Consider the following 19,559-nt stretch of genomic DNA (forward strand, 5'->3'; position numbering starts at 1 on the left):
TCCTCCCATCCTAGTTGTCAATAGTGAGGGTTGTGGGCACTGAGAGAGGCTGCTGATGCTGAATAATTATTTTCTCAGTTTTTGTGAAGTTGAGAGACTGCATATTTTGAGAGAACCATGATTTGATCACTGCTGTGCAACCTCCTGAGTAGTTACATCCTAAGAATGTTCTAATAGGATATAAAATTGAATGTCATCTGCGTATATTCAGAAGTCCTCGCTGAGGTCAGTCAGCAAGCCATAGATTGGTGCTAGGTATATGTTAAACAGCAAGGCTGGATGGGCTGACTCCTGCACTACTCCTGAATACATATCATGCAACTAAGAGCAGATTCCATTATACCAGAACTGTTTCCTATCTGACACATAAGAACGGAGCCAATTGAGTATGGATTCACTCCTGCAAAGGTCATTTAAGCGTTGTATTAAAATTACATGGTCGACCGTATCAAAGACGGCAGTTAATTCTAATAAAATATGGATATATCTGTAACTTTTGTCCAGGCTTCTTCTCGGAGTCAATAAGGGAAATCAACAAGATCACAGTACTCAATGACTTCCTGTAGGGATGTGCAGCAGGGACAGATATGCTCGATTCGGTATTCATATTCATCGGGACCCAAATCCATTACATCAGTTTTCAGGGGACCCTGATTTGTCCATTAGTTACATATGGTATTAGTTTCCCATTAAAGTTTAAAAAAAAAAAAATCCCAACCCTTTAAACTTAACTGCAAACCCCCATCCTCCTGAGCCCCCAAAACTTGCCAGACGTCCCTGGTGGTCCAGCGAGGGTCCTGAAGCATTCAGGCCATCAACTGCCAGTATTCAAAATGGCGCCAATAGCCTTTGCCCTTACTATGTCACAGGGGCTACCGGTGCCATTGGTCTGCCCCTGTCACATGGTAGGAACAAAGGATGGCCAGTGCCATCTTGTGTTCCTACCATGAGACAGGGGCCGACCAATGGCACCGGTAGCCCCTGTGACATAGTAAGGGCAAAGGCTATCGGTGCCATTTTGAATACTGGCAGCTGATGGCCCCAGTGCAGGAGATCACTCCAGGACCCCCGCTGGATCACCAGGGACTTTTGGCAAATCTTGGGGGGTCAGGAGGGTGGGGATTTTTTGTTAATGATACGTTGCATTTGTGGGGGTTCGCCATATGTTTCGGAACCCCACGAATGCAACGAATAGGGAGCTATACGTTGCAGATTGCGTATTCGTTCAAAACGAATGCACATCCCTAACTTCCTGAAGACATATTGGAATTGATGTAAGATATGATGTGAGTTAGTAAAATCTCCCAAGCACTTAAACACCAGAGAGTTCAGAACTTTTGCCATAAATGATGATGTCAATCTGTAGGTATAAAGGTCAAACTGATCAAACCCAGGTTTGTTTGTTTTTTTTAAGTGGGCTGATCTCAGCTAACTTAATTGCCACTGGCACATGGCCTACTGATAGAGAAACGTTAACCACATAAGTGAAAAAGTTATAGCCTCTTACTAGTTTTAAGGTAGGCACCTTGCAGATATTTAATGGACTGGTAACTGTTGATACCACAAATAATATTGGAGATTTTAAGAGTATGAGCTAGATCAAATATCTCCCATCTTATTTCAGTGATATTAGTTGAGTTATCTGCATGAGAAACTACATCAAAAGATGCAGCAAGTTTAGCCAGTTTTAAGGTTCCAAACTGCAAAAAGGCATTGCTGTCAATAAGTTCAGCACTAACTGAGTTCAATGGAAGGGACCCCATGGGTCTGTCAATTGCTTCACAATGCTAAATAAAACCTTCGGATTATTCCCAGTATTCTGAATCAAGGAAGAAGAATTCCTCTTTTTAGCATAACTTGTTAACATTTGCTGATTACTGAGCCCAAATCTATAAATAGTCAAATTTGCAGGCGATTGTTCCTTGCACCATTTTCTTTCAAGTTTTCTTACTTGTCTTGTAAGGAGAAGGTTGGGGATTGACTGTGTTCATCTGTAGTCCTTTAACAGATTTATTCAGCATCATGATTCAGTATAAATCAGGGGTTCCCAAACCTGTCCTGGGGACCCACAGCCTGCCAGGTTTTCTGGATAACCATAATGAATATGCATGAGATAAATTTGCATTTCATGAAGACTCAGTATGTGCAAATGTATCTCATGCATAGTCATTATGGATATGCTGAAACCTAACTAGCTGTGGGGTCCCCAGGTCAAGTTTGTTTAGCTCTGATATAAAACAATCTCCATGCAACTCTCCCTGAAAAGAGCTGGAAATGCATTCTATTAGAATTCAAACCTATATTCCAATGTATAGGGGATCCATATTCAGTAAGCTAGTTAGTGCATTAGTTGTCTGGCTAAGGTTAGCCAGATAACTTGTCCTGTACATTCAGCGGGATAAACATCCCACTGAATATACTTGTTTAAAGTTATCCGGCCTCATGTGGCTGGAGAACTCACTACTTTCCTGGATATCTTCAGCACCTCTTAGAAAGGCCTCCCAGCCCATTGCTGATCCCCCAATACCACTTGTATATACTCCCTCCCCCTTGGAGGTCCCCACAAGCTGGCCCAAACCTTTAAAATTTGTAAAGTTTAAAAGTATCGTCTGATTGGCATGGCCCCCCCTCCCTTTCTCTATTAAATACTTTGTCGTCGGCCCCCCCCCCCCCCCCCCACTCCTGGATGATACTCTCCCCACCCATTTGTTCGCTCCAACACTGGCCCCTCTGTGCCGAGACCGCTCTTCTTGTAGCCTAATGTCAGCCATTACCTAAGTATAGGGGTCTGTACTTGGGGACATGGGGAAGCAAACAACCCCCATTCTCAACATAACCAAATCCTAATAGGTGAATTTTAAAAGCCCTACGCGCACCAAAGCCGGGAGAGATGCGCACTAGTGGGGCCAGCGCGAGTTGAGCAGACTTTAAAACGCACCCATGTGCACGCTATCTCCCACTACGTGCACAAGTCAAAAGTTCAGAAAAAGGGGTGGAGCATCGGCATGGTCTAGGCAGAGTGTTGGGGGAATGCTAAGAGACGTGTGTAAATGCTTAAGCTTTTAACCTTCAAAAAGGGCATTAAAAGTATGCTGAAATTCAATTTAGAAACTAGTTGAGCAAGGTGGTGTTGAAAAGAAATGCGTGATGCTGTAATAAGTGTCATTGAACTGTGAAAAAAGTATCTGATTTTGATTGCGTGATGTGGGATATGGCACAGAAAGCTCGCACATGCATATTACTACTTCTGTAGACCCAATTTCTTTTACAACTCCACTTCACTTAAATCAATATTTAATTTAAGTGCATTCTTATGTTTTTCATGAAATAAATGGTAGAAAGAATCTTCAGGTTCTACTTCACAACCAAATCCATTCTTCATCTCATTGCTCAGGTTCGTTGTCCTGCACCCTTTAATAATTTTGCTCCTCCTGTACTTTGCACTGTAATTGAGTGAAATACCCCTGTACTTTATTGTTCTCATTGACTCAGCTGGACTTTATAGAATAGATGGGGTTTTTTTTTTATGATGCTATTTAATCTATAAGCTGTATAAGGTCATGAAGAGCTAGTCGGAATTTCTCTTCCCAATGTTGACTGTAGCGTCTCATCTTTTCTAAAACATTCAACAGCATCTGGTTTGAAAATATTTCATCAGAATTCTCCAGTTAATTCAAGTAAAATAAGCTTCAGCAAGTCTATTATTATTTGGAAACATCTAGATATTGCAGCCTCTGAATATATTGAAGAAATGCTGCTGAAGGCTGAAATTAACTGGGGGAAGAGAACGAAGGATGTTATATCTGTTTCTGCCTTATCGCAAGAGGAGCCATATGAAGAGATTCTTCATGATCTCCCTGTACCTACCAACAAAATGTAAGTGTTTTAAACATGGCAATAACAAAGTCTAAAATGCTGAAGATTCTTTCTTGGTCATATGGAAGACCATATTCAGTCGCCATGTGGCTGAGCAAGTTAGATAAATCTATCTGGCTAACTGAGTCAGAATATTCTGAGGTGCAGCCATATAAAGTCTATCCGGCTAACTTTAGGACAGGTCTATGGCCTGACAGAGTTAGCCAGATAAGTTATGCGGCTAACGCAACTCTCCCCCATGTCACCCTCGTCCTACCCAACGCTTAGCCGGCTAACTGCTTTGCCAGGAAAACAGTTATCCAGCTAAGTAGCAGCCACTGATCCCAGACAAATATTTAGCCACCGTCGAATCTTATCCTGCTAAGTGGTGCTGAATATCTACCTCATTATAACTAAATTTTCCCAAGTTGAAATTGCACATAAACTATAAGCCCTTCAGGATCAGGAGTTACAGCTTTTGTTTATTTTTGCTCTTTTGCTCATCTCTGTCTTTCAATACCTCTGTTCATACATAATAGCAATTGATGGTGCTTCAGAATAAAATTATCCCCTAGCTTCATCAAAATGCAATAGTAATGCATTGATAATACCTGTGATAAAAAAAAAAAAAAAAAAAGGGAGGATGTGGTGCAGGAAACTTATCACACCAGACCCTTATTCCTATTTTCGCATGAGAGGGAGAGAGATCCTCTGGGGAGGCCCACACAGTGTGCAACTATTTGTATCTCTACAGGAGGGCCATCTAATAGGTCGAGGTGAGGTTTTGGTGGCTTAGGGGCCAGTTTCTTTTGTAGGGTGAGATTTACGAACAGCACAGTACACCTAGGTGAAGATCTGTCATCATTTGTAGTGAGAAAAGTCTCACAAAAGATGAAATTTTGTATATGTTACCTCACCCTAGCTTGATGGTACCTTGTTATAGAGTCCATCAAACTAGGGTGAGAGAACATAGCAGAAATGGCATCTTTCTGAGACTTTCCTCATTCCAAATGATGTCAAATCTTCACCTAGGTGTATTGTGCTGTTCATAGCCATTGCTATTAATTGCATCAGTAGCATGGGATCTTCTTAGTGTTTGGATAATTGCCAGGTTCTTGTGGCCTGGTTTGGCCTCTGTTGGAAACAGGATGCCGGGCTTGAGGGACCCTTGGTCTGACCCAGCATGGCAATTTCTTATGTTCTATGTTCTTATATTACACTTTACATGAGAAGCTGACCCCTAAACCCTAAACCACCACTAACACCCACCTCGACCAATTTAGATGGCCCTCCTATAGAGAGATAAATAGTTGCACACTGGGGGGCCTCCACAGAGGCTCTCTCTCTCTCCCGCCACCAAGTCCAGAAATGGCATTCTAAAAATTTATCACAAATTGTTATGGCTATTTCAGGCATATCGCACAGCCTAACACCTAGAAAAATGGTGTTATTTTTAGCGTTAAAACCATGTGATATTGCCCCTCATTTTACTAAATCCTGCCCAAACTCCTCCCTGATCCCACCCCTTCCAAAAATTTGCATTTGTGTCATGCGCTAACACTATTATTGCATGCATTATGGTGTTAACGCATGCGTTAAAGCGTTCGTTAATGCCATAACGCATTTTAATGAATGACTCGGTATGCTTGTTAAGTAAGTATAGGTAATAGAAAACTGGTAAATTATGTGTTAAGATTATTTAAATGAATGATGAACCACATACAAAATGTACAAAATATAAAGTGTTAAGTAAGTATGGCAAAGATTTTTTTCTGTAGTTTTAGGAGTAATACTGATTGCCACGATCAGCTTTATTGAAGTCTGTGCAGCTATAGTACACTGTTAGTAGAAGTAATACTGCAGATTGTTGGAAAGTGCATGGGGTCACCATTGTAGTAATATTATGAAATATATACAACAAAATAACTGCTAATGTGTTGTAACCCGTAACATGCAAATATAGAACAACACTATCAAACGCTAATAGAACTCTGAAAAATATTCCATATCAATTTTTTTAAATATATATATTTTTAGAAGGTAAGGACCTCATATGGTATTACTGAGAGTACACAGATCTCTACTCACATTCTCTCGTGGTGAATGCCACAATACAATTTTCATTGGCATATCATTTTTGCCCTCAGTATTTATAATCATTGGTCCAACCCTCAATTTTTAGTTTTTGTGAACAAGCTATGTTTCTTAAATTTTAGTTTTTGTGTGCTTTAAGGTTATAAAACAAAGTAGCACTTATCCAATGAAGGAAAGCTGGATTGTAGCCAATGCGATATTGCAAACATGTAGCACAGTGAGCTGCCCGACACGGCTCGTGTTTCATCAGCTGCTTCCTCAGGGGCTCTCGGTGTGTAGAAATTTTTAACTACAAAAGTCAAATAGAATATCATTTAGCTGTTCTAAAGAAGGAATTTAAACAATCCAGGCATACATACTTTTCGTAGAAAGTTTCTTCAATTCTGCTTGTAGCAACCCGCACAGCGTTTCCTCAAAGTAACCCTCCATTTTGTAATAGCAACCTCACTTTTAAACCCTACCACAGACTGTTGATGGAGCCAATCAAAACTCACACCGAGAAGAACCAATAAAACTCATAACGTGGCTGTTTCAACCCAAATGTCCCCAATAGTGGCCATATCCTTGGATGCAGAAAAGGCCTTTGATCGGGTTGAAAGGCCTTTCCTCCTAGCTTCTCTTAAATGGTTTGGCATTGGACCCATTTTACTCTCTTGGAAACAGCTTCTTTACACCTCACCATCTGCCTTTTTATATGTTAATAATCGGATATCTTCCTCATTCACATTACGGAGAGGTATACTTCAAGGGTGCCCACTTCCCCTCCCCCCCCCCCCCCTTCTCTTTAACCTGGCTTTGGAACCCCTATTTCTTGCAATCAGACAAACAGAAGCTATCACTGGAACTACTATAGGCAATGATACTTACAAACTCTCCGCATATGCAGATGTTCTTCTTTTCTTATCTGATCCTGACATCTCAATTCCTTCTTTATTCCACCTCATCTTCAACTACTCCTCAGTCTCTGGATATAAGAGTAATTGGCATAAAACTGAGCTGCTCCCACTTAATCCACTAGGTTCTCTGACTGACCTTTCTCGCTATCCCATACAAAAAGTAACTGAGGGCCTCAAATATTTAGGGATTTGGTTCCACATGGATATACTCACCATGATAGGTTACTATGAATCAGCTGTTCTCCAACAGATACAGGATACTGTGATACAATGGTCCCCATTGCACCTCTCCTGGTGGGGGAGGCTAGATACCATAAAAATGGTGATAGCACCTTGGATAACCTATATCCTAGCAATGATACCTGTATTCTTTTCCAAGGACTTTTATAGGCATATTGACCAATTATTAACTCACTTTTATGGTGCAACAAAGCCTAGGGATGTGAATCGTTTTAGGACGATTAAAATTATCGTCCGATAATTTTAATATCGTCTTAAACCGTTATGGAACACAATACAATAGAGATTCTAACGATTTATCGACTGCAGGAGATCGACTGCAGGAGGTTGTTCAGCGAGGCGCCGGAACCCTCGCTGAACGACCTCCTGCAGTCGATCTCCTGCTGGTGCCATTTTCCGTACGAAAACGATTCGCGGCGGGAAATCGCTCCCTGACCCCCGCTGGACCTCCAGGAACTTTTGGCCAGCTTGTGGGGGGCCTCCTGACCCCCACAAGACTTGCCAAAAGTCCAGCGGGGGTCCGGAAGGACCTCCTGCCGTCCAATCGTGTTCGTCTATGGCCGCCGCCATTTTTCGGCGCCATTTTGGAAAATGGCGCCGGCTGAAGACAACAAGATTCAGGAGCAGGAGCCCGTTCCGGACCGCTGCCGTTCCGGACCGCCGCTGGACCCGCAGGTTATTTAAGTCATTTGGGGGGGTTCGGGAGGGTGGGGGATTTAATTTAAAGGGTCGGGGGTGGGTTTTAGGGGGTTTTAATGTGCCGGTTTTGCGATTTTTAGATTTTTAGATTTTTCACGATTTTTCACGATATTTTACCCCCCCCAAACGGCAACAATACGATTCCCTCCCCCTCCCAGCCGAAATCGATCGTTAAGACTATCGAGGACATGATTCACATCCCTAACAAAGTCCCGCACATTGCAGTGCCCAAACTATAAAAATAATTCCTCAACGAGGGGGGGTTTAATTTCCTGGACTTCTATTGTTACCATCAAGCCTTCATTCTGCAGCAAGGCTAACATTATTTTACATCAGATTCTGATATCTCAGGTAGACCGCGCTGGCTTACTATAGAACAACATTTACTGCACTCTGTTCCAATGGCACATTTTCCAGGAATCTCCCTTTCCTCACAAGGTGTATCCAATCCTATTGTATGTTCATTGCATCAGGCTATGTCAGAATTTGATTTAACTCTCCCTCCCACCATACCCCAGTGGAGATCATCCCGTTTTGCTCCAATCTGGCATAACCCCAAGATAAAAATTGGAGGATGTCCAATTAATTGGCATCTATGGCAACAACATGGAATATGGTTTCTTACTTCCATACTCCAAGACAACCTATTACTTTCTTTTGAACAATTAGAAGAACAAAACATATTGCCATCTCAGTTTTATGCTTGACTCCAGCTATGCAGTGTCTTGCATACTCTTTCCATACCTGACATACTTTCTATGGAAACACCTTATTTGCTGTCCATGTATCAGACCTTTGGTGTTCAAGGCCATCTCGCGTCTCGTTTCTATAAAACTCTTAAACTATTCCTGTCATCTCAATCTATTTTGAGCCCACATTCTCTCATCAGCAGAGCTCGACACTACACAAAGTTTAGTAAACTGGACATACTTATGGAAAATCTGGGTTCGCATATCACTTTCTTCCAGTTTAACCCAAAACTCTTTTTTTATTCTGCACAGGGCAGTGTGGACCCCATGGAAATTGTTTCGTGCTGGTCTTCTTACCTCACATCATTGCTGGTCATATAATTCGGGTAACGTTGCCCTATCTCATGCGCTCTATTACTGCCCTTATGTCCTCAATTTTTGGACACAGGTATGGACCATCACTTCTAACATTTTAAAGATTTCCCAACCCATTACCTATTCAGTAATTATCTTACTTGGGGCACACCCAGCCATCAACCTTACACCGGCAAGTAAATTATTAGATTTTCTCTTATTAGTAGCATTACATAATATCCTAGCCAACTGGAAAAGAAGTGATATGCTATCCGAACATCTCTCGTGTAATTCTGTATGTTTATATAGTAAATATGAAAAGGCTATGGCCATTAAGTTTCACAGAATGTCATCCTGGTGTCAGGTGTGGAAGCCGCTTGGCGATTATGTTGCCTCATCTCCTTAATTTGGGTGGTTTATGAGCACAGGTTCATGGCCTACAGCTTGCTTCCTCTTTGATATTTCCTTCCACTGATGGACTGCTCTTCCCCCTTCCCTTCCCTACCTCCTCCCCTCCCCCTCCCTTACTAGTCCTTTCCTTTTCCCCCTTCCCTCTGCGTCTCTTGTTCCCTATATTCTTTCTTCTCTACTTTCCTATCTCCTTCTCTCTTCCTTATTTCTCTCCTAGTCTTCTCTTATCCACTACTAACTAGAGGTTTTGTAATATTTGATCATATTATGATCACTATTTCCAAGTGGCCATCCAGTGCTACCTCTCACCAAATCCTATGCTCCACTGAGAATTAGATCTAAAATTGCTCCCTCTCTCTTTGGATTCTGCTCCATAAATCTGTCATTTATTCCTTCCAGGAACTTCAACTCTCTAGCAAATCTCCAAATAATTAATATCTGGGTATTGGTTCCTGAACTGTGAAAACTAATTAGGATATAAAGATCTACAAACAAAAACATTACATTAGTTGATAATCTTTTCATTCGACTAAATCAATACATTTCTTAACTAGCTTTTGAGGGTTAAAACTCCTTTCTCCGGGTCCAGAATGAGCAGAATATTAATCCCTGAAAGCTAGTCAGAAATGTATTGTGTTAATCCAATAAAAGGTATCATCTTATGTGGATTACTTTACTTTGATTTCCTTGCATTCACGTGAACTAGCATGGTTACCACACTACTTTATCTAAATTTAATAAAGCAAATCACATTTTTTTTTAAAATGTGCCTTGTGCTAGCCACGGGCAATCAATTATGAACTGCAATCCACCTACCGTGCTGTGAGATAATTTTGTATATTGGGTAAAAATCCACACAGCCAAACTTTAAATCCACCCCCCCCCCCCCCCCCCCGTGTGCAAAAAATGGGGGATACGCGCGTGACCGGGCCTTGTGCACGCTGCTTACATCTTCAAAGTGGCCCGGCCACGCGCATAACCCCTGTTATGTGCCGAAGTGCCTGGCCCAGTCAAAGGGGCAGTCCGTTGGAGCAGTAAGCAACAAAACAAACAAAAAAAAAAAGAGATAAGAGGGTTTAGAAGGTTGGGTGGAGGGGAAGGGAGGTTAGGGTAGGGGGTAGGGAAGTTCTCTCCCAGTCTGCTCCTTAATTGGAGCAGACTGGGCGGGAACAGGGGAAGGCCTTGATGCGTTGCTGCACGGAAATTGCAATTCTCTACCCCCCTTGCGCACGCCGCACGCACACGTGACCTGCGGGTTACAAAATGTGCCGTGCATGTTTGCGCGCCATTCTTATTTTATAACACTTGCGCAGCCACGCGCGCGTTATAAAATATGCACATTCATTTGCACGCGCCGGGTCCCCTGCGCACATGGATGCGTGCGCATGTCTTTAAAAATCTATCCCATAGATTTTAGGTATGGGTGGACTTAGTCCCAAAATACAGAAGGATGAATTTTAAATACATTTATGCCTATAAAATTAGCATATGCACATGTTAGCTTGTACTTGAGTCAAGCTAATGTGCTATTTTAAAAACATCAAACGTACACGCGTATTTTCAGTCTCACATGCATCTTTACAAGTATGTGCAAAGAGAGGGTATTCTTGGACAGGACCAAAACCTTCAGGTGCAAGTTCTTATTTTATAAGAGACTTATGTGCATACATTTGTCTACTTATTCGCATAATTTTGCATCTGCTAATTAAGCTGCACAATTGATATCAGATTTGTCTTTTGTTTACTGTTGGGTGGGCGGGAGGTCTGGGTGAACTGGGAAAATTCAGAGTGAAGAGCTAGGAGGGTCTCAGGAGCCTGGAGGAGGACTAGTTGAACCGTTGGAAGTTTTGGCAGACTGGTGATGTAACGCTTGCTTTATAATATACCGACTTTCTCACGTAAACAGTTTTATGTGTGCAAGTTGTGATTTTTTTCACATGAAAAATATATGCACATTTTTTTTTAAATAGGTAGGAAAAGTACATGCTTTCAGTGCACTGCAGGTATTCAAGGATAATCATACATATGCATATTTAATAACCTACGCAGACTTCATCTGTGCAGGTTATACAATACTGTTGTAGATCTCCACTTGGCCATATACACATGTACATGGGGCCGTGTGGATTTGTTTGTATCCTACCCTCTTTCTTTGATAATAGATCTGTCATTCTGTAAGAGAATGACAGAGAACACATTAAGAAATTTGTACACAAATCAGCCAATCCTTGGCTTAAGGCATTTTCAGTTATAATAATCTGGTTACAACAGTGTAATATTTATATCTGTGAATGAACTTTAGAAAGTTTGATTTGACTTACAATGTGTAAGCACCTTCTGGCAGGTATATTTGGTGCTTTGAGGACTGTGAGGCTCAGTGAGGTGTTTTCACCAAAAAGAGCACCCAGGATTTCCTCTTCTTGGAGCTATGTCATGTAGGCATACTTTGGGGCTTTCTCTTTCAGACATAGAAGAACATTGAAATGCTCCATGAATATAATATAATAAAATTGTGTACCATAACTCCAGTGCGACCTAGCGGGTGCTGTCATTTAGCATTGAAGAGCCCAAGAAAGAAGATGATTGGAAGATTCTGCTCTGAGGCCATTGTTCTGACCCTGGGCCAAGGCCCAGGCATCAGGATCCGGCCTCCTGGCCGAGGCCCCGGTGTCAGGCCTGGATCCGGGCCTAGGCCCCAGCATTATATATATATATATATATATATATATATATATATATATATATATATATATATATAGATAGATAGATAGATAGATAGATAGATAGATAGATATATATTAATTGTGAACACTCACTCCCAATGTCTTCACTAAGCAGGGGAGTTCACTGTTTGGCTGTTTCTCCTCATTCATCTCAGCTTGAAGCAGGAGGGAGAGCTATTCTCCAGTTGAGTAAAATATACTTGGGATTGGACTAGCAGTCACTCCAATAAATCACTCTTCACACTGAAAGTAATGATTCAAGAAAATAAAGGTTTTACGAGTAATGGTTTGATACAAAACATATTTCTTAGGAGATTAATCCATATCTTCAACATGCACAGTCACAATTACTCTCTCAAGATCTCCTTTAATATCTCCAACTCAAGACCTGGGTTTGTTTATTTTGAATCAGGTCTTTCTCTTCCCAGCTGGGCTGGGAAGGCAGTATTTAAAGCACTTGGGGAGATGGGTCCCTGTCATCATGAGGTGGGAACCCTTGTGACTGAATTTAGAACCCATGATTGATTACAGGGTTCCAGAAGGAGTCCTGGTGCATCGTCACTGGCTGTGATGACTGAGCCTGGTGAGCTAAGAGGGGATATAGAGTAGGGGGGGAAAAAATCCCCAGGTAGTTGCAAATAAAAGTTCATGATTCTAGAACCAGTTTCAGTTCTGACTAAGCTGGAAGCCCAATGGAGCAGGAGAAATCTGCCAGGAAGAAAAAAAACAAAAAACCCAAATACAAATACAGCTAAGCTTTTTTTCTCAAGGGAACAGAATATTGACCATCACTTTCTGTGTTCATAATAAGCTGTCAGTAATCAATATTGTAATTGAAATCAAGATTGGGCAAACTGAATTCTTTTGACAAACCAAGGACTCTTTATAATAAGCTTCCATCTTTCTATTTAGGTGGCCCAGTAAGTAAATGCAATAAGCTCAACAATAGAAGTAACGGAAATGTTTCACCATTTCATTAATTAAACAAGTATATAACCTATTTTAACAAATTAATGGCTTTGGGGATGGTGGGGGTATCAGGGGTGTGGGGTGGGTTTATATAAGAAAACAGGTGTTGAAAACTTTTAACATAGAAACATAGAAACATAGAAATGACGGCAGAAGAAGACCGAATGGCCCATCCAGTCTGCCCAGCAAGCCTCACACATTTTTTCTCTCATTCTTATCTGTTACTCTTAGCTCCTTGTTCTATTCCCCTTCCACCCCCACCATTAATGTAGAGAGCAGTGATGGAGCTGCATGCAAGTGAAGTATCTAGCTTGATTAGTTAGGGGTAGTAGGGGCAGTAACTGCCGCGATAAGCAAGCTACACCCATGCTTATTTGTTTTACCTAGACTATGTTGTACAGCTCTTGTTGGTTTTTTTTTTTTTTTTTTACTTCTCCCCTGCTGTAGAAGCAGAGAGCCATGCTGGATATGCATTGAAAGTGAAGTACCAGGCACATTTGGTTTGGGGTAGTAACCGCCGTAACAAGCCAGCTACTCCTCGCTTTGTGATTGCGAATCCTTTTTTTCTTCACCCCTGTTGTTGAAGCTATGCAGGATATGCGTGAAGCATCAGTTTTTTTGTTTTTGTTTTATTTTTCCCCTTGCCGTTGTTTGTTGTTTGTTTGTTAATTTTTTTTTCCCCTGCCGTTGAAGCAGAGAGCTATGCTGGAAATGCGTGATGTATCAGTCTTTCTCCCATGCTGATGCAGCAGAGAACCATGCTGGATATGCATGGAAAGTGAAGTATCAGGCACATTTGGTTTGGGGTAGTAACCGCCGTAACAAGCCAGCTACTCCCCGCGTTTTGAGTGCGAACCCTTTTTCTTCTCCCTTGCCGTTGTAGCAGAGAGCTCTGCTGGATGTGTGAAGTATCAGTTATTCTTCTCCCCTGTCATTGAAGCAGAGAGCTATGCTGTATATGCATTGAAAGTGAAGTATCAGGCATATTTGGTTTGGGGTAGTAACCGCCGTAACAAGCCAGCTACTCCCCTCTTTGTGAGTGCAAATCCTTTTTTCCATTACCTCTTGCTGTTGAAGCTTAGAGCGATGTAGGAGTCACAGTAAGCATGTGTATGTTTATTTAATAAGGGTATTGTGTCAATAGCCATCATTCTGGCGAGTCACCCACTCTTCATTGGCGGCCTCTTGACTTTATGGATCCACAGTGTTTATCCCACGCCCCTTTGAAGTCTTTCACAGTTCTGGTCTTCACCACTTCCTCCGGAAGGGCATTCCAGGCATCCACCACCCTCTCCGTGAAGAAATACTTCCTGACATTGGTTCTGAATCTTCCTCCCTGGAGCCTCAAATCATGACCCCTGGTTCTGCTGATTATTTTCCTACGGAAGAGGTTTGTCGTTGTTTTTGGATCATTAAAACCTTTCAAGTATCTGAAAGTCTGTATCATATCACCTCTGCTCCTCCTCTCCTCCAGGGTGTACATATTTAGATTCTTCAATCTCTCCTCGTACGTCATCCTATGAAGATCCTCCACCTTCCTGGTCGCCCTTCTCTGTACCGCTTCCATCTTGTCTTTGTCTTTTTGTAGATACGGTCTCCAGAACTGAACACAGTACTCCAGGTGAGGCCTCACCAAGGACCTGTACAAGGGAATAATCACTTCCCTTTTCTTACTTGATATTCCTCTCTCTATGCAGCCCAGCATTCTTCTGGCTTTTGCTATCGCCTTGTTGCATTGTTTTGCTGTCTTCACATCATTAGACACTATCACCCCAAGGTCCCTCTCCTGCTCCGTGCACATCAGCCTTTCCCCCCCCATCGAGTACAGTTCATTCGGATTTCCACTCCCATATGCATGCCTTTGCACTTCTTGGCATTGAATCTCAGCTGCCATATCTTCGACCACTCTTCCAGTTTCCTTAGATCCCGTCTCATTCTCTCCACTCCTTCCGGCGTGTCCACTCTGTTGCAGATCTTAGTGTCATCCGCAAAAAGACAAACCTTACCTTAACATTAGCAGTGTGGCCAGTTTGGTTCTTTATAAAGCAATAGGGTAGCTTTTAGAATGTCCCCCCTCCCCCCAGGAAATTGTATTCATTTTTAACATTCAGAACTGCAAATTTATACAATCACATTTATGTGATTGTATAAATCACATTTATACAATCACATAAATGTGATTGTATAAATCACATGTATACCGCAAAATCATAATATATCAATGCGGTTTATAAGTTTTAAATAAAGACATAAAATCTAAAAAAAAAAAAAGACAAAACAGCTCAAGATACCATTCAAAAACAAAACAAAACTTTACAATCAGGGCTAATATGAATTCCATTCACTACATCTGCCCATGAAGCTATAGTTCCAAAATATCTCAGAAATAGCCAGACCGTTAAGCTTTTCTTAAATTTGGGAGTAGATAATTCACCTCTCAATGATTCCGACATTGTTCCATAAGATAGGACTATCTATGGAGAAAGTTGGGTCTCTAATCTCACCTATATGCACTGTTTTGATTGAAGGGATTTCCAGCAGCCCCTTGTTCTGTGATCGTAAAGATAGTGATATATAGTAAAGCGTCCCGGCACAGCGGCAAAGGGCCGCTGTGCCGGGACTCTCTGACCCTGCTCCCGGACTGGCCTGCCTCTTTTTCAAAGCCCCTGGACATACGAGCGTCCCAGGGCTTTACGCTCATCAACGGGCCTTTCTAAAGTAGGCCCGGCGCGCATAACCCCACCTATTTACGCATATAGGCTTTTTAAAATCTACCCCTAAATGTTTTGCAATATTAATTTCTTGGCCACCAATACCAAGTGATTTAAAACGGTTAATCAAAATTTTAGGGTCCAACATGTCAAATGCAGCTGACATGTTCAACAATACTAGTAGCTTAGTAAGTAATCCCGACCACCATCAGAATCTCGTGGAACTGTATCAATGATGGATAACAGTAATATCAGTGTTGCTATGCTTCCTAAAACCCAATTGATGTGGAATCAATAATGAATTATCTTCCAGAAAATTTGATAATTGTGCAAAGACAATTTTTCTATCGATTTGGCAATAAATGGAAGGGATGAAATTCACCTATAATTGTTAAGAGAATATGGATCTGGATTCCCATTTTTCAATAAAGGCCTGACAATAGCTTGTTTGATTAAGCTTGGCAAGTGGACTTTCATCAAAGAAAGATTAACAAGGATGCAAGAAATGGAGTTATAACCTCTCTCACCATCGTTAAATGACCAACAGGAATAAGATTTAACTTATTTGGGATGGAATTTAATTTCACAATATTTTGTTGGATTGCTAAAACAGATTGTCTCAAACTCGTTCCAAACAGAAACGGCTGGGAGAGAAGATCTTCCAAGCTGCTTTCGATAATAGGCAGAGAATTCAATAATTTAATTATTTTATCCTTGAAACAGTTGGAGAAAACCTTGCACGAAGGTAAATCCTCAGGGTTATCAGAGGGTTTTATTAGCTTTTTCACAGTTCTGAAAAGAAGGCAACTATCAAAACAAGTAGCATGAATTTTCTTCATATAAAATTCCATTTTCCTATCATTCACTGCTTGTTTGTGTGGAGAGCAATCCTATAATTCTCTAAATTCTCAATAGATTTCTTTCTGTACCATGCTCACTAAAATCTCCTCAGATTTAGCACCTCGTACCATGATGCTAAATTCCTTTGATTTTTAGTTAACAGGGCATTCTGGATAGGAGCAAGTCTATTAATGATAATCAGGGTTAATATCATTCCACATACCAATAACATGGTCACAATTCTTTGTCTAAATTTTGTAATTTTTTAACTCATCAGGATTGATAACACCTCTTTTCTGTTTGAAAACTACCTTTCCTACTTAAAAGTGGTAATGAATTAAAATTCACTTTAAAAGATATCAGACCTTCTTTCAGATATTTTAGAAAGTAGACAAGTCTGTTTAACTAGGAGCTTTCCATACCCACTATACCAAACAATATTATTTTTAGAATAAAGAATTTTAGTAGCTGAATTTATTTCATACAGAGTCCAAATGAAGACATGCAAACATCCTACTTAACTGACCTAGAGGAGTTCTCCACTAACCTTAGCCTAGTTGGACTTTTTACCATTATCACATTTATTAAAACAGCATGCAGCACTCCAACATTCAGTGGCATTTTTACTAGGGATGTGCATTCATTTGCAATGAAATAGGAAATAAAGATATTTCCTATTTCGTTGCGTTTCGGGGGCCCAACGAATTGATAGGAAAACAAACGATATTTTGTGTGGTTTTATCATTGTTTTGGGGGGGAGAGGGCACATTAAAAAAAAAAAAACAAAAAAAACCCCAAACCCAACCCAATCCTTCAAATTTAATTAATTGCAAACCCCCAACCCTCCTGAACCCCCCCCCCCCAGACTTACCCTGTCACATGGTAGTAGTAATGGATGGCCCGTGCCATTTTTTAAGATGGCACCGGCCGTCCATTGCTCCTACCATGTGATAGAAGCCAGCCAATGGCACCGATAGCCCCTGTCACATGGTAAGGGCAAAGGGCCATCGGCAACATTTTGATTACTGGCAGCCGATGGCTCGAGAGCGGGAGATCGCTCCCCGGGACCCCCGCTGGACCACCAGGGACTTTTGGCAAGTTTTGGGGGGTTGTGAGGGTGGGGGTTGTAATTAATTAAATTTGAAGGATTGGGGTGGGTTTCGGGTTTCGTTCCGGGGCAGCCGAAATAAAATCGGCCTGAACTGCATGAAAACAAAATTTCCCGCAGTGGGCCGATAACGAAGGCCAAACCAAAAGGTTCGGCCGAATCACATCTCTAATTGTTATAGGCAGAGGAAAGCACACAAACTAGCTGTGCTTAAAGTGCTCTTTATTTACAGTGGGGCCGATGCAATACTGTTGGACGTGGGTTGTAGAGGCACTAACTAATCCCCCTATGGAAGAAATATTTGATAGAGAATTTGAACATTCTGGAGGCTACTTTGCCTATAATCTCAAAGATATCTCCCATCATTAAAAAAAAAAATCAACAGAAGTAAAGGAAATGGGAAGTTTACAGTTATTTGAATTACAGGAAAAACAACTGAGTCAGGAGAAATCCTTAAATGTTACATAACTTCTTGAACATTCAGATTCAGATGTAGTTCAGCCTTCTACATTGATTGTTACAAGTATGTTAGAATCTGACAGAGATTGGGTCTTTAAAAAATTATTTGCAAATTGAACTAAAGAATTTATGGGATGTAAAATACAGCTTTTCCCTGATTTAGCACCATCAAGTCAAAAACGTAGATAGCAATTTCTTCAATTCAAACCCCAAATCCTTCAAACGGGAATGTAGATTATACTGAAGTACCCCTGTAAATGCTTGACAAAAAATGAAGGTAATACTTGTATATTCTCACAACCAGAGCAATTAGTTCAGTTTATTGAGCATAGAATGAAACCACTAATAGCTCCACCCCTAGGCCCACATAATATAGTTCTGGGGTTGAGAAGTTAACTCTCATTAAGATTTTATCCCCGGATTAGCAGAGGAATAAATGTTGATTACTAGTTAATTGGAATTGTGTTCTTTGGACCCATTTAGTGGGCTAAATAACAGGTGTACTGTGAATTGTATGGAGTATATGGTTTAAAATATATTGTATTTTGTTTTCATTTTGGTAAAAATGTTGGAAAACTTATAATTGGTTAAAAGAATCTTGATGTATATCTGTATAAGGATTCAAGAAATATTATTACTTGAATTGTTAATTGTAAAATCTTATAAAGAAAAAAAAAGGGTCCCAATACAGATCTCTGAGGCACTCCACTGCCTACTCCCTTCCACTGAGAAAATTGTCCATTTAATCCTACTCTCTGTTTCCTGTCTTTTAGCCAGTTTGTAATCCATGAAAGGACATCACCACTTATCCCATGACTTTTTACTTCCTAGAAGCCTCTCATGAGGGACTTTGTCAAACGCCTTCTGAAAATCCAAGTATACTGTATCTACCGGTTCACCTTTATCCACATGTTTATTAACTCCTTCAAAAAAGTGAAGCAGATTTGTGATTGCCTCACAAATCTGCCTTGGGTAAATCTGCCTTGGGTAAAGCCATGCTGACTGTTTCATTAAACCATGTCTTTCTACATGTTCTGTGATTTTGATGTTTAGAACACTTTCCACTATTTTTCCTGGCACTGAAGTCAGGCTAACTGGTCTGTAGTTTCCTGGATCGCCCCTGGAGCCCTTTTTAAATATTGGGGTTAGATTAGCTATCCTCCAGTCTTCAGGTAGAATGGATGATTTCAATGTTACAAATTTTTACTAATAGATCTGAAATTTCATTTTTTTAGTTCCTTCAGAACTCTGGGGTATATACCATCCGGTCCAGGTGATTTACTACTCTTCAGTTTGTCAATCAGGTCTACCACATCTTCTAGGTTCACCGTGATTTGGTTCAGTCCATCTGAATCATTACCCATGAAAACCTTCTCCAGTACAGGTACCTCCCCAACATCCTCTTCAGTAAACACCGAAGCAAAGAAATCATTTAATCTTTCCGCGATGGCCTTATCTTCTCTAAGTACCCCTTTAACCCCTCGATCATCTAACGGTCCAACTGACTCCCT

The 19,559-nt window shown here is 40.9% G+C and overlaps 1 protein-coding gene across 1 annotated transcript in view; it reads left to right on the forward strand.

Annotated features, from left to right (window-relative positions):
* The window catches only part of LOC115092484 (unconventional myosin-XVI-like), a 334,559-nt gene that overhangs the window by 197,807 nt on the left and 117,193 nt on the right, over positions 1-19,559 (forward strand). The window contains exon 9 of the mRNA XM_029603324.1: positions 3,723-3,876. Coding sequence (XP_029459184.1) covers positions 3,723-3,876 — 154 coding nt within the window. The remainder of the gene's footprint in view (positions 1-3,722; positions 3,877-19,559) is intronic.

Source organism: Rhinatrema bivittatum, chromosome 5, assembly GCF_901001135.1.
Source record: "Rhinatrema bivittatum chromosome 5, aRhiBiv1.1, whole genome shotgun sequence".
Classification (NCBI taxonomy): Eukaryota; Metazoa; Chordata; class Amphibia; order Gymnophiona; family Rhinatrematidae; genus Rhinatrema; species Rhinatrema bivittatum.